Source organism: Scyliorhinus torazame, chromosome 20 (genome assembly GCF_047496885.1).
Source record: "Scyliorhinus torazame isolate Kashiwa2021f chromosome 20, sScyTor2.1, whole genome shotgun sequence".
NCBI lineage: Eukaryota > Metazoa > Chordata > Chondrichthyes > Carcharhiniformes > Scyliorhinidae > Scyliorhinus > Scyliorhinus torazame.
This window is the reverse complement of record NC_092726.1, coordinates 5,617,557-5,630,647: the sequence shown is the minus strand read 5'-3', so window position 1 is coordinate 5,630,647 and position 13,091 is coordinate 5,617,557. Positions and strand designations below refer to the sequence as shown.

Below are 13,091 nucleotides of genomic sequence, written 5' to 3'. Positions count from 1 at the left end.
CACACACATAGCTCCCAATGTAACCTGTGTTGGATAAAGATCAACAACTCCCCGCTTTTGGAATCATTTAGGTTCATCTGAGAGGAAAAGCGTTTTGTGCAAGGTGATGTCTCCCGACAGTGGAGCACTGCCCTGGGGTGTCGGCTCAGACGGTGCGTTGAAGTCCCTGGAAGGGGTCTTGGACCCATAGCCACGTGATCGAGAGGCCAGAGCGTCAGCACCGAGAGGCGGCTGCCACACACCGGTTGCCAGTGGGCTGACCCCAGGTGCCATCTGAGAGCTAGTTGGGTATGTCACAATCGACCCTCCCTGTGGGAAGGTCCCTGCTCTTTTTCACAGTGGAACATTTGAGGGTGGAATTTGCCTTGTGTGCTGACTCATCTGGCACTCCCAACACAGCATGCGCCTGCTCCAGTGGGCAGCATATTGTCAAAGTATGGTTTATATTCAGACATTTCCGATTTTAGTCACGATTAAGACGAGCCTCCCACTGCCTGGGCCCTCTTCACCTCTCTCTCGCCTCCTTTTGGGACTCTCCCTAAAATCTATCTCTTGGACCAAACTTTGGGTCAGCCAATACCCGTTTGTGGCTCAGTGTCAAACAGCACGCTCTCCTGTGCACCTTGGGGCACTTTGCATGTTCAAGGTGCCATATAAATGCAGGTTGTTTTGCCTACAATCAAGGACGACATTCGGTGTTCCCACTCGGCTTCTTATTTTTGAGGAAGTACACACGTAAGCCGGATAGGTGTTGCTCGAAAGTTTCCACTGTGTTCTGAGCCTCTAGTTATTCAAGATTGAGTAGCTGTGCGTTCTCTGTCAGCCCGCCCTGGAGTATTTACTTCATTCAGGGACAGTCACCACATGTTGGCCACCGTCCAGTTTATTTCATCATCACTCTATTTTCCTGCATACTCCAAGCTCTGCTTCACGAATTGCGACACACTTACCCTCGTGGAGTTTCACTCTGGCTCCTCCAGAAGTGAGTCACATTTGGTCTTCGGGAAGTGGATTGATGTTTGAAAGTTTATCGGCATTTATGAACCAAATAATTAAATGGGCCCTTGGTATGAAAGCCAATTGCATGGTCACTTTTAGAGAGCCACTTTGAGAACATTCTGCCCACGTCTCACTGCTCCTGAGGAGGATAGAGTGAGTTTGACACTTGTTCTCCGAGATCACAGGTCTGAACTATCATCACTCTTCTTGGGCTTTTATTTATTTCCACGCAGGTAGCAAGAAAACCCACCCCTGGAAGCACACTATTGTGCTTGGTGGATAGTCTATTGCCTGACGAGAAGGCAAGCAGTTTCCACAGGGAAGTAGTCTGGGAGTGGCTCCAGCTGTTCACCTCATGCTTCATCCTGTTGTGCAATGCAGGGTCGCATTGTTTTTCTCAATTTGAAAGATTCATAATTTGCTCACACCAAGTCGGTTGTATTTGCCAATTGTTCCCTGGGATTTTCTGCCGACGTTTTAAGAAATGCTACATCAACGGTTTGATAAGACTGCTCGTACTTGTTCCTCTCAGTCTGGTCTTGCCAAGAATTAGTACGTGTGAACGGTCCTGGGCCAGGACAGTATTTCCTTCCTGTTGTTCTTACACTACTTTCCAAGGTTTAAAGGTGAGGGCACGGAGGCTCAGTGGGGATTTGAGGAAAAGAGCTCAGAGGGTGGTGGGAGTCTGCAATGCGCGCTTGACAATGGTGCAAGTGGCAAAGATATGTGAAAGTAAAACAGATAGCTTGTTGGAACTTCATCTTTCAATCAGGGCCACGTGGTGTTTGGAACTGCACCAGCTATTGCTGATGTTAAGCAAGGAATGGACAAGAAAAGCTTGTCAGAGTAAAATGTTGAGACAGACTGTTCGACAGCGGAAAGGTGCTTTTGTTACTGGACTCACCATCTGGAGACGTATGTTGACACCCCACTGAACAAGGTGGGAAATTCATGTTCAGTTAATTAAATTAAGCGGAAAATCTGGAATAAAAAGCTCGTCACCGTAATGCCGAACGTGAAACAGCTGGGTTGTTGGGAAAGACCACCTGGTTTACCAGTGTCCTTCGGAGAGGGAAATCTGCCGTCCTCACCCCGTCTGTGACTGCAGACCCACAGCAGTGTGGAAATCTGCCGTCCTCACCCCGTCTGTGACTGCAGACCCACAGCAGTGTGGAAATCTGCCGTCCTCACCCCGTCTGTGACTGCAGACCCACAGCAGTGTGGAAATCTGCCGTCCTCACCCCGTCTGTGACTGCAGACCCACAGCAGTGTGGTTGACCCTTTAACTGCCCCTCTGAAATGGCCCAGAGAGGCACTCGGGCAGACCCGACCACTGCGGTCAAGGATAGTCACCACAAGGACTGCGGCGGTTCAGGAGAGGGGCTCTCCCCCACTCTCCCAAGGGCCATAAACGCAGGCTTTCACTCTTGTGAATGAATTTTCAAACAAAATTGTCTCCTTCGCAGGTCTCGGAGCTGCACCCCCGTTGCAGTCTCATCTGAACTCCAAGTCTGGGAAGTTACATTTTCCCCGAGTACTAAAAATCGTCCCCTTGTCTGACCAATCATGTCACTGGATTGTAATCATTGGATCATTTTGACATTTTTAACACTGCAAAAATGGTTTGAATGACCAGGAGCAGGCCAGAATGTTATAAAAACCCTGGTACTTGATAAAATCGTTCTGTGTTGAATTATCCATATCAGTGACACGAACCGGTCAGAATACTAATGCAATCTTGGCTAATATTGTGTATGTGTATGTCTCTTAATGTGTCACAAGATATCACGGTCGGGGAAAAACAGCTCCCAAGTTGTTCCTTCCAGCATTAAGTTTTGTCTTTGCGGATATTTGAAAAGTAAACCCCAGCAAATATGAAATCACCCAGACATCAGCCACTCAGTCCCTTCAATCATGCATTCATGCTTCGCTCCCATCCTTCCTCATCGAACACCATCAGAATTCCCCTCTTCCTCATATGCTTGCCTAACTTCCCCAAAATTGCATTGCACCATTCAAATCAGCCACTCCCCGTGGCAGCAAGTTCCACATTCTCACTATTTTCTGGGGAAAGAGGTTTCCCTTGATTTCCTGAATGGATTTCAGCCTTCTGTTTTTAACTTGCCCACAGACGCCCTCTGTGGGCAGCACGGTAGCACAGTGGTTAGCACTGTTGCTTCACAGGGCCAGGGTCCCGGGTTCGATTCCTGGCTTGGGTCACTGTCTGTGTGGAGTCTGCATGTTCTCCCCGTGTCTGCGTGGGTTTCCTCCGGGTGATCCGGTTTCATCCCGAAAGACGTGCTTGTTGGGTGAATCGGACATTCTGAATTCTCCCTCTGTGTACCCGAACAGGTGCCGGAATGTGGCAACTATGGGATTTTCGCAGTAACTTCATTGCAGTGTTAATGTAAGCCTACTTGTGACACTAACACATATTATTATGACACTGTTCTTACAGCACAGAAGACAGGCCCTTTGGCCCATTGACCTGTACTGACAAAAAGTTGACTCCAAATCTAGACTGATCCCACTCACTGCACTGGGCCCGTTGCCTTGAATGTTGGGACATTTCAAATGCTCATCCAGGTACTTTTTAATGGTTGTGAGGTTTCCTGCCTCTGCTACCCTCCCAGACAGTGCCTTCCAGACGCCACCAGCCTCGGGATGAAAAATCTCTTCCTCCTAATCCCCTCGAAACCACCTGCCCCTCACCTTAAAATGTGTCCCCTCGTTATTGACCCTTCAACCATTTTAAAGATGTCTATTCGGCCCCCTCTCAGGCTTTTCTTTCAGGAGAAAAGAGAGCCAGCCTGTTCATCTGTTCCTGGGAGTTTTAACCACAGTTCTGCTGTCAACCTTTGTCAATCATGTTTGCACCCTCTCCGGTGTCTCGATATCCTTTTTATAAAACGGGACACAGCACTGTGAGTGTGGTCTCATCTTGGTTTGATACAAGCTCAGTATCATGTCTCTATTTTTCATGATATCTCCATCCGTTGGATGTGCATTCAGTTGCCTCGGCTCCAAGCTGTGGAATTCGCTCTTTCTCTCCCGCTTTCCTCTATGAGGACACTTGTTAAAATCTACCTCTTTGATCAAGCTGATCTACCGCCTGATAATGTGGCTGGGAGTCACACTTTGTTTTTCGGCACTGTGAAGCACCGTGCGACATTTCATTGTGTAATGGTGCTGGAGAAATACAAGTTGTTTTAAAATGTGGAAATATCCTTGAGTGTTTGCTTTTTTTCTGGCCTGATTAACCTGCATTGGGACTTGTCGTCATTTGTGTATTTCCCCTTTGCCTCCCAACCCAATTTAGGCTTTTACTTGACAAGTTATTTGTTACCGTCTTATTTTTCTTCGCAAAATTTAATACCTCACACTTGGCCTTTGTTGAAATAAGTTTTCCAATTATTTCTGTTCTGCGGATTTATCCATGCCTTCTGGTACTTTTTGCACTTTCTGCTCAGTGTTGACTATCGGGCCAACATTTTGGCCAAAAGTAGTCATTTTAACAGTTTTTCCACGCATGCACACAGGCAATATTTTTCCGACCACTCACACACCTGTTGTACAGCTGTCTCTTCTGTTTTTAAGTGTGCCATTTGCACTGGTGATTGGTGCAGAAAGAAAGATGTTGCTGTCACATTTCTTGGACACCTTGGTTTTGGGCTCCCAGGGGTGTGGGATGGTTTCAGGTTTGGCAACCAGTGGTACTGGGCACAAACCACTTTGTTGATTCATGCTGGTCTTCACCACCAAACTCTTCCAACCGTCAAGAATAAAAGCCTTCTTTGAATACTGTAGCATTTCAGCAAACATTGAACAAAAACATGCTTCTCGTGAGGACCCGGCGGTTTGTAGGGCCTCCGGTGCACTGAGCACGCTGGCCGGCTTTTCCCACTCTGTTCTGACCCTGGAATCCAGATGGGTCATCGGAGTTCAGGTGCAGATCAGCCATGGTCTCTGGTGACTGGTGCAACGTGCACGAGGGATTCAGCGGCCTATCCTCATCCAATATTCCTGTGTTCTCCACGTCGCTTTGTTAGATCGGTTTCTCCCATACTTAATCGTTCCTCTTTATCTGCCAATTCTGACGCTTGCCGTAATACTCGAGAGGAGTTCACATTCTGAGCATGCCCAAACCAAAGGAGCTGTGAGCCAACACACATGGGCCTACATCGCCACTGCAGTGCTCTTTCTGCTCATCCTGTTCTTCATTTCACCTCGAGTGTCTTTCACGCTGCTGGGCAAGAGATTTCCATCTCACCTTTCCCAGTGGCCACGTTTCCAACATGAGGAGTAAATAAACGGTGTCAGAGACCTCACTTGTGAGCCCTGTTCAAGGACGAATGGTCTTTTCTTATTCCTGCATGCACAGATATCTGATCAGAGCATTTGCCTTTCGTTTTTCCACCGCTCTTTTGTTAACTCCCCACACCTTTTCAATCTTTGGCTTCTCACTCGAAGTTTGACTCACTGTTTGATACTGCTTTCATTCTGTAGTTAGAAGGAAATCTGTTCTTGTATTTCAGAGAAAGTGACCCTTTGTCCATCTCTTACAAACAAAACATTCTTCCAGCCAGCCCCACACTGGTCTCTTGGCTTTCCGCACACTCAGACTGGCTTTGAGATTGGACATTGGGAGATATTGGTGACTTTCTACCTGCCATCTCTGTACCATTTGATATTTGTTTATAGCTCTGAGCCATTTCCTGTTGATTGCAACTTGATCAGTCTGCTCCTTCACACTGGCGTCTAGGGATCTTGATCTCTTTCTGGATGTGCTACTGTGCGCAAACTGTACCTCCTACCACAAGGTCATGCATTGCGGAATCTGCACAACAATCCCAGTATTCTGTTATTATTGCCTCAGCCATCTCTTCCAGAAATCGTTCTTATCTCCAGCCTTGGTATTGTGTGGACACACATGATGTGATAGTTGGAGGGCGAGTGTTGAATTATGCTGCATCTTGCTGACTGACTGCCCCAAAGAACAAAGAAAAGTACAGCACAGGAACAGGCCCTTCGGCCCTCCAAGCCTGTGCTGGCTCTGCTGCCCGTCTAAACTAAAATCTTCTGCACTTCCTGGGTCCGTATCCCTCTATTCCCATCCTATTCATGTATTTGTCAAGATGCCCCTTAAATGTCACTATCGTCCCTGCTTCCACCACCACCTCCGGTAGCGAGTTCCAGGCACCCACTACCCTCTGTGTAAAAAAACTTGCCTCGTACATCTCCTCTAAACCTTGCCCCTCGCACCTTAAACCTATGCCCCCTAGTAATTGGCCCCTCTACCCTGGGGAAAAGCCTCTGACGATCCACTCTGTCTATGCCCCTCATAATTTTGTAGACCTCTATCAGGCCGCCCCTCAACCTCCGTCGTTCTAGTGAGAATAAACCGAGTTAATTCAACCACTCCTCATAGCTAATGCCCTCCATACCAGGCAACATCCTGGTAAATCTCTTCTGCACCCTCTCTAAATCCTCCACAGCCTTCTGGTAGTGTGGCGACCAGAATTGAACTCTATATTCCAAGTGTGGCCTAACTAAGGTTCTATACAGCTGCAACATGACTTCTCAATTTTTATACTCAATGCCCCGGCTAATGAAGGCAAGCATGCCGTATGCCTTCTTGACTACCTTCTCCACCTGTGTGCCCCTTTCAGTGACCTGTGGACCTGTACTCCTAGATCTCTTTGACTTTCAATACTCTTGAGGGGTCTACCATTCACTGTATATTCCCTACCTGCATTAGACCTTCCAAAATGCATTACCTCACATTTGTCCGGATTAACTCCATCTGCCATCTCTCCGCCCAAGTCTCCAAACAATCTAAATCCTGCTGTATCCTCTGACAACCCTCATCGCTATCCGCAATTCCACCAACCTTTGTGTCGTCTGCAAACTTACTAATCAGGCCAGTGACATTTTCCTCCAAATCATTTATATATACTACAAAGAGCAAAGGTCCCAGCACTGATCCCTGTGGAACACCACTGGTCACAGCCCTCCAATTAGAAAAACATCCTTCCATTGCTACTCTCTACCTTCTATGACCTCTCTTTTTTTACTTTTTATAAATTTAGATTACCCAATTATTTTTTCCAATTAAGGGGCAATTTAGCGTGGCCAATCCACCTACTCTGCACATTTTTGGGTTGTGGGGGCGAAACCCACGCAAACACGGGGAGAATGTGCAAACTCCACACGGACAGTGACCCAGAGCTGGGATCGAACCTGGGACCTCAGCGCTGTGAGGCAGCTGTACTAACCACTAGGCCACCGTGCTGCCCTTGCCTTCTATGACCTAGCCAGTTCTGTACCCATCTTGCCAGCTCACCCCTGATCCCATGTGACTTCACCTTTTGTACCAGTCTGCCATGAGGGACCTTGTCAAAGGCCTTATAGACAACATCCACTGCCCTACCTGCATCAATCATCTTTGGGACCTCCTCGAAAAACTCTTATCAAGTTAGTCAGACACGACCTCCCCTTCACAAAACCATGCTCTCGCTAATACGTCCATTTGCTTCCAAATGGGAGTAGATCCGGGTCTCGAAGAATTCTCTCCAGTAATTTCCCTACCACTGACGTAAAGCTCACCGGCCTGTAGTTCCCTGGATTATCCTTGCTACCCTTCTTAAACAAAGGAACAATATTGGCTATTCTCCAGTCCTCTGGGACATCACCTGAAGACAGTGAGGATCCAAAGATTTCTGTCAAGGCCTCAGCAATTTCCTCTCCAGCCTCCTTCAGTATTCTGGGGTAGATCCCATCAGGCCCTGGGGACTTATATACCTTAATATTTTTCAAGATGCCCAACACCTCGTCTTTTTGGATCTCAATGTGACCCAGGCTATCTACACACCCTTCTCAGGTTCATGAGGCTGGCCGCTGGGATAAGGGGATGGATTGTCTGATGCTGAAAAGCTGAGTGAACCCTGCCTTTGTTCCTTTGGAGTTTCGAAGAGTGAGGGGCGACCTCGTTGAAACAGGCCCGTTTCTGGAGGGGCTTGACAGGGTAGGAAGATCTCAGGAGTCATTTCCTCTGGCTGGGGAATCGAGGGCACAAAGGAAAAGCCTCCAGGCAAGGGGGCAATCATTTTAGGACTGAGAGGAGGAACGATTCCTTCATCGCATTAGTCCTGAACCTTTGGAATTCTCTACTCAGAGAGCTGAGGATGCTCCACCACTGAATATATTTAAAGCTGCTTCAGGAGATATTGATCTGAGGGAATCGAGGGATTATGGAAGGTGGACAGAAAAGTGGAATTCAGGTAAGAGGTCAACCATGATCCTATTGAATGGCACAGCAGGCTTGGGGGCCTGAATGGTCGACTCCTCCTATTTTTGGTGTTCGTTGCTTACTTGAAAGGGAAAGTATGAGCTTCAGAGGCTGAATGGCCTCCTTATTCTGCAGCTGAGGTGAGATGAAGCATGGAGGGCGGAGGCTTGTGTCATGAATAAACACTGACATAGGCTGCTTGGGCCAAATGGTCTGGTCTATGTGCTGTAACTCCAGTGTCACAGTGGCATAGTGGTTAGCACTATTGCTTCACAGCGCCAGGGTCCTGAGTTTGATTCCCCAGCCAGAGGAATTGACTTGGGTCACTGTCTGTGCGGAGTCTGCACGTTCTCCCCGTGTCTGCGTGGGTTTCCTCCGGGTGCTCCGGTTTCCTCCCACAAGTCCCGAAAGACGTGCTTGTTAGGTGATTTGGACATTCTGAATTCTCCCTCTGTGTACCCGAACAGGCGCCGGAATGTGGCGACTAGGGGCTTTTCACAGTAACTCCATTGCAGTGTTAATGTAAGCCTACTTGTGACACTGATAAAGATTATTATTATTCCATGGTAATTCTGAGTTTTGAGATCTTCCTTTGAAAAGTTGAAGTCTTTTGAGCTGATGGTAGGACGCATTCTGGCAGTGACAGTATGCAGTGCCAACACCTTTGCCCAGAGCAGACTCCACAACTCTCCGGTGAGCCATCCTGCTCGGGATATCACCGTGGTCACATACATATCAGGACCTCTCGATGCTTGTTTGAGATGTGTTTCTCACACTCGGGGTCCAACGAGAAGTGATGAACGGTCCGATAACTGATCGACCTCTGTCGCTGAGAGTTCAGGAGGAACTTTTTTTTTCTTCTTGTTCTACGTGTGAGAAAGGGCAGTAGGAAACTTGAAACAGGTACTGCTTGCTATGGCTGTTGTGCATCCCGGCAGGCCACCCTTGCATGTATTCCTGCCGGAGCTCGGCAGCCTACAAGCTCTGGTGAAGAGAGAGAGACGAGCACCATTCTCTTCCCTGTAGCTCAGAATGTCGTCTGGCCCAAATGTTTATTCATTTTCCCTCTTTAAGAAACCATGAACTTCACTTCAACTGCTCCATCTGGCAAAGCATTACACGTTCCAACAATCGTCTGTGTGAATGAATATCTCTGTACCCCACTCCAGCCCCGCTCATTCACTCTCTCCTCAACCGGGGAAAATAAAGTTTTGTATCTATTTCAAACCCTCCATGACTTTTTTTGGCAGAAACATCTTTACTAACTCTCCTGTCAGCCCCCTCTGCTCCAGTGAGGAGGGGATTGTAAATCTCTGCCCACAATTATCATGCTCCACACTGGCCTTCTCTCGTCCTCCCTCAACTAACTATCACCCGATTCCTTTCCCCCAGCTTCCCCTTCATTATATTTGTACCACTGGCTCCGACCGTGCCCCGTGATGGCAGGTTCCACACTCTCCCCCGCTCCCGGGGTAAAGACTTTTTGTTCCTGAGTTCCCTGCTGTGAAATTTGTGGTGACCATCTGGTGTTAATGGCCTTGGGTTTTCCTCATCCCGACACGCGGAAACACTCTCTCTGAGACGCAGCCATCAAAATCACTCAAGTGCCTGGCACTGGCGGCTTCGCGCCAAATTGCTCGTGAGGGCAGACGTATCAAAGCCCGTGTGGGCTGCTGTGGCTTGTAGCTCGGCAGGAGATAGCAACCCAAACTGTACTTGCCCCCTCTACTGAAGGCAAATGCATCGAATCAGAAAGTGGTGCGAGACTCCCAGCCCAGTGGAAAACACAAGTCTGTTTCAGGTTTTCGTAGATCTCCCTCAGCTCAGAGCAGTAGCGGTTAGTTTGATTTATTTAAGTTCTTAATTTTTTTTAAAAAACACTCAAAATTAGCACTTAATTGATGGAATTTGTGTCGCTCAAAAAGATGACAGTAAACTGACTTTGTTCCTGCCCCTTTTGATCGGGAGTCTGCAGCTGGAATCTGCCTCGGCGGATTTCAGAGTTATGGCCATTTTCTGACTTTGCTGGAATGGTTTAGTCCACCCAGTCTGGGTTGCAATGGTGTTGGGCATTTGTCCATCTGCAGCCAATCAGTTAAACATTGAGCTCCTCCGCCCCGGAACATGTTTGTACTGGTCTGTGGCATCCCTGAATGTCTGAGAGGGAGGGCCTGGGACAAGTTCCACCTTGAGATGAGGCCTGGTGGTAATATTGTGCTTCTCATGCCCCTGGGGAAGCTCGTGGAGAATAAGCGTTGGAATTCTGAAACGGAAATCCATCAGCCTAGGAAAATGAACGCGGTGTAGACCTCCTCAAAACCAACGTGTTTGAAAATGTGCCAGGGCATCGGAACTGTTTGCGCTTCGAAATTATTGTCTGCCCATGATATAAAACCATCGTATGGATCAGTTTGTCTTGCGTTATCCATAGTTTCTGAGCGAGGAGGGTTGTGTCTGGCAGGACAGGATAGAGCCCCTTGATTCCATTTCTCCATTCAGCCTCATCGTGGCTGACTTACCCGCCTTTGACTCTTCTGTCATTTAAAGTAGATTGGGGAGGCAGTGGGGTCGTGGCATTGTCGCTGGGCTAGTAATCCAGAGACCTAGGGTAACGTCCTGGGGACCCGTGTTCAAAACCCACCACGGCAGGTGGTGAAACCTGAATTCAATAAAAATCCCGGAATTAAAAGTCTAAAGATGATCATGAAACCATTGTTGTGAAAATCCATCTGGCTCGATTAATGAGAAGGAAATCTGCCGTCCTTACCCGGTCTGGCCTACATGTGACTCCAGACCCGCAGCAATGTGGTTAACTCTGAAATGCCCTCAGGGATGGGCAATAAATGCTGGGCCAACCAGCGACACCCGTATCCCGTCAACCAATAAAAACAAGTGGATATTCATTCAGGAAGAGCCATCAAGGTAGTGGGAAAAAAGGCTTTGCATTTCCCTAGTATGATCCATTTCAGAATGCTCTCCAAGTCTTTGCGCCAGACTAGACAAACATGGCCAGGTCCACAAACACGAAATGACTAGCCTATCAGTCTGGGGTTGATGATTAGTTATGTTGGCAATGGAGGAACTACTTGCCCTTTTTGGCGTTGTGCTTTGGCAGCTTGTACATTCACCCTGAAAGGCCGGTGGGGCCTTTCTCCTGCGGCGATATGGCATTCCCCAGGCATTGCTCTTGGATGGCTCATCTGTTGGAGTCTCGGAGTTGGTTCTGGCACCTTCGCCTTCTGGTCGGAGGTGTTGGAGTCTGATGGGCTCTCTAACTGACTAACCCGTGCTCGAGGCCCCAACGGGAGGGTTTCCGCAAACCCTCTTCACTTCTATTTTTTGTTGTTATCAAGGTTCGGCAATGTTTTCCCAAGTCTGAACATGGCTGTGAAGAGACGGGAACAGAGTTTGCAGGATTATAAAAGGCTGCAGTCCAAAGTGGAGAAATATGAAGAGAAGGAGAAATCGGGTCCTGTGCTTGTGAAACTTCACCAGGTAAGGTGACTTGCCTGTGAACAATTAGGAAACTTCACCAGGTAAGGTGACTTGCCTGTGAACAATTAGGAAACTTCACCAGGTAAGGTGACTTGCCTGTGAACAATTAGGAAACTTCACCAGGTAAGGTGACTTGCCTGTGAACAATTAGAAAACTTCACCAGGTAAGGTGACTTGCCTGTGAACAATTAGAAAACTTCACCAGGTAAGGTGACTTGCCTGTGAACAATTAGAAAACTTCACCAGGTAAGGTGACTTGCCTGTGAACAATTAGAAAACCTCACCAGGTAAGGTGACTTGCCTGTGAACAATTAGAAAACTTCACCAGGTAAGGTGACTTGCCTGTGAACAATTTGAAAACTTCACCAGGTAAGGTGACTTGCCTGTGAACAATTAGAAAACTTCACCAGGTAAGGTGACTTGCCTGTGAACAATTAGAAAACTTCACCAGGTAAGGTGACTTGCCTGTGAACAATTAGAAAACTTCACCAGGTAAGGTGACTTGCCTGTGAACAATTAGAAAACTTCACCAGGTAAGGTGACTTGCCTGTGAACAATTAGAAAATTTCACCAGGTAAGGTGACTTGCCTGTGAACAATTAGAAAACTTCACCAGGTAAGGTGACTTGCCTGTGAACAATTAGAAAACTTCACCAGGTAAGGTGACTTGCCGGTGAACAATTAGAAAACTTCACCAGGTAAGGTGACTTGCCTGTGAACAATTAGAAAACTTCACCAGGTAAGGTGACTTGCCTGTGAACAATTAGAAAACTTCACCAGGTAAGGTGACTTGCCTGTGAACAATTAGAAAACTTCACCAGGTAAGGTGACTTGCCTGTGAACAATTAGAAAACTTCACCAGGTAAGGTGACTTGCCTGTGAACAATTAGGAAACTTCACCAGGTAAGGTGACTTGCCTGTGAACAATTAGAAAACTTCACCAGGTAAGGTGACTTGCCTGTGAACAATTAGAAAACTTCACCAGGTAAGGTGACTTGCCTGTGAACAATTAGAAAACTTCACCAGGTAAGGTGACTTGCCTGTGAACAATTAGAAAACTTCACCAGGTAAGGTGACTTGCCTGTGAACAATTAGAAAACTTCACCAGGTAAGGTGACTTGCCTGTGAACAATTAGGAAACTTCACCATGTAAGGTGACTTGCTTGTGAACAATTAGGAAACTTCACCAGGTGAGGTGACTTGCCTGTGAACAATTAGGAAACTTCACCAGGTGAGGTGACTTGCCTGTGAACAATTAGGAAACTTCACCAGGTAAGGTGACTTGCCTGTGAACAATTAGGAAACTTCAC

At 47.4% G+C, this 13,091-nt stretch overlaps 1 protein-coding gene across 2 annotated transcripts in view; it reads left to right on the top strand.

Moving 5' to 3' along the window:
- bin3 (bridging integrator 3) overlaps positions 1–13,091 on the top strand; it is a 135,572-nt gene that overhangs the window by 84,471 nt on the left and 38,010 nt on the right. For both annotated transcript variants that reach the window (XM_072485585.1, XM_072485586.1), the window contains exon 7: positions 11,641–11,782. In XM_072485585.1, the coding sequence (XP_072341686.1) occupies positions 11,641–11,782 (142 nt within the window). The remainder of the gene's footprint in view (positions 1–11,640; positions 11,783–13,091) is intronic.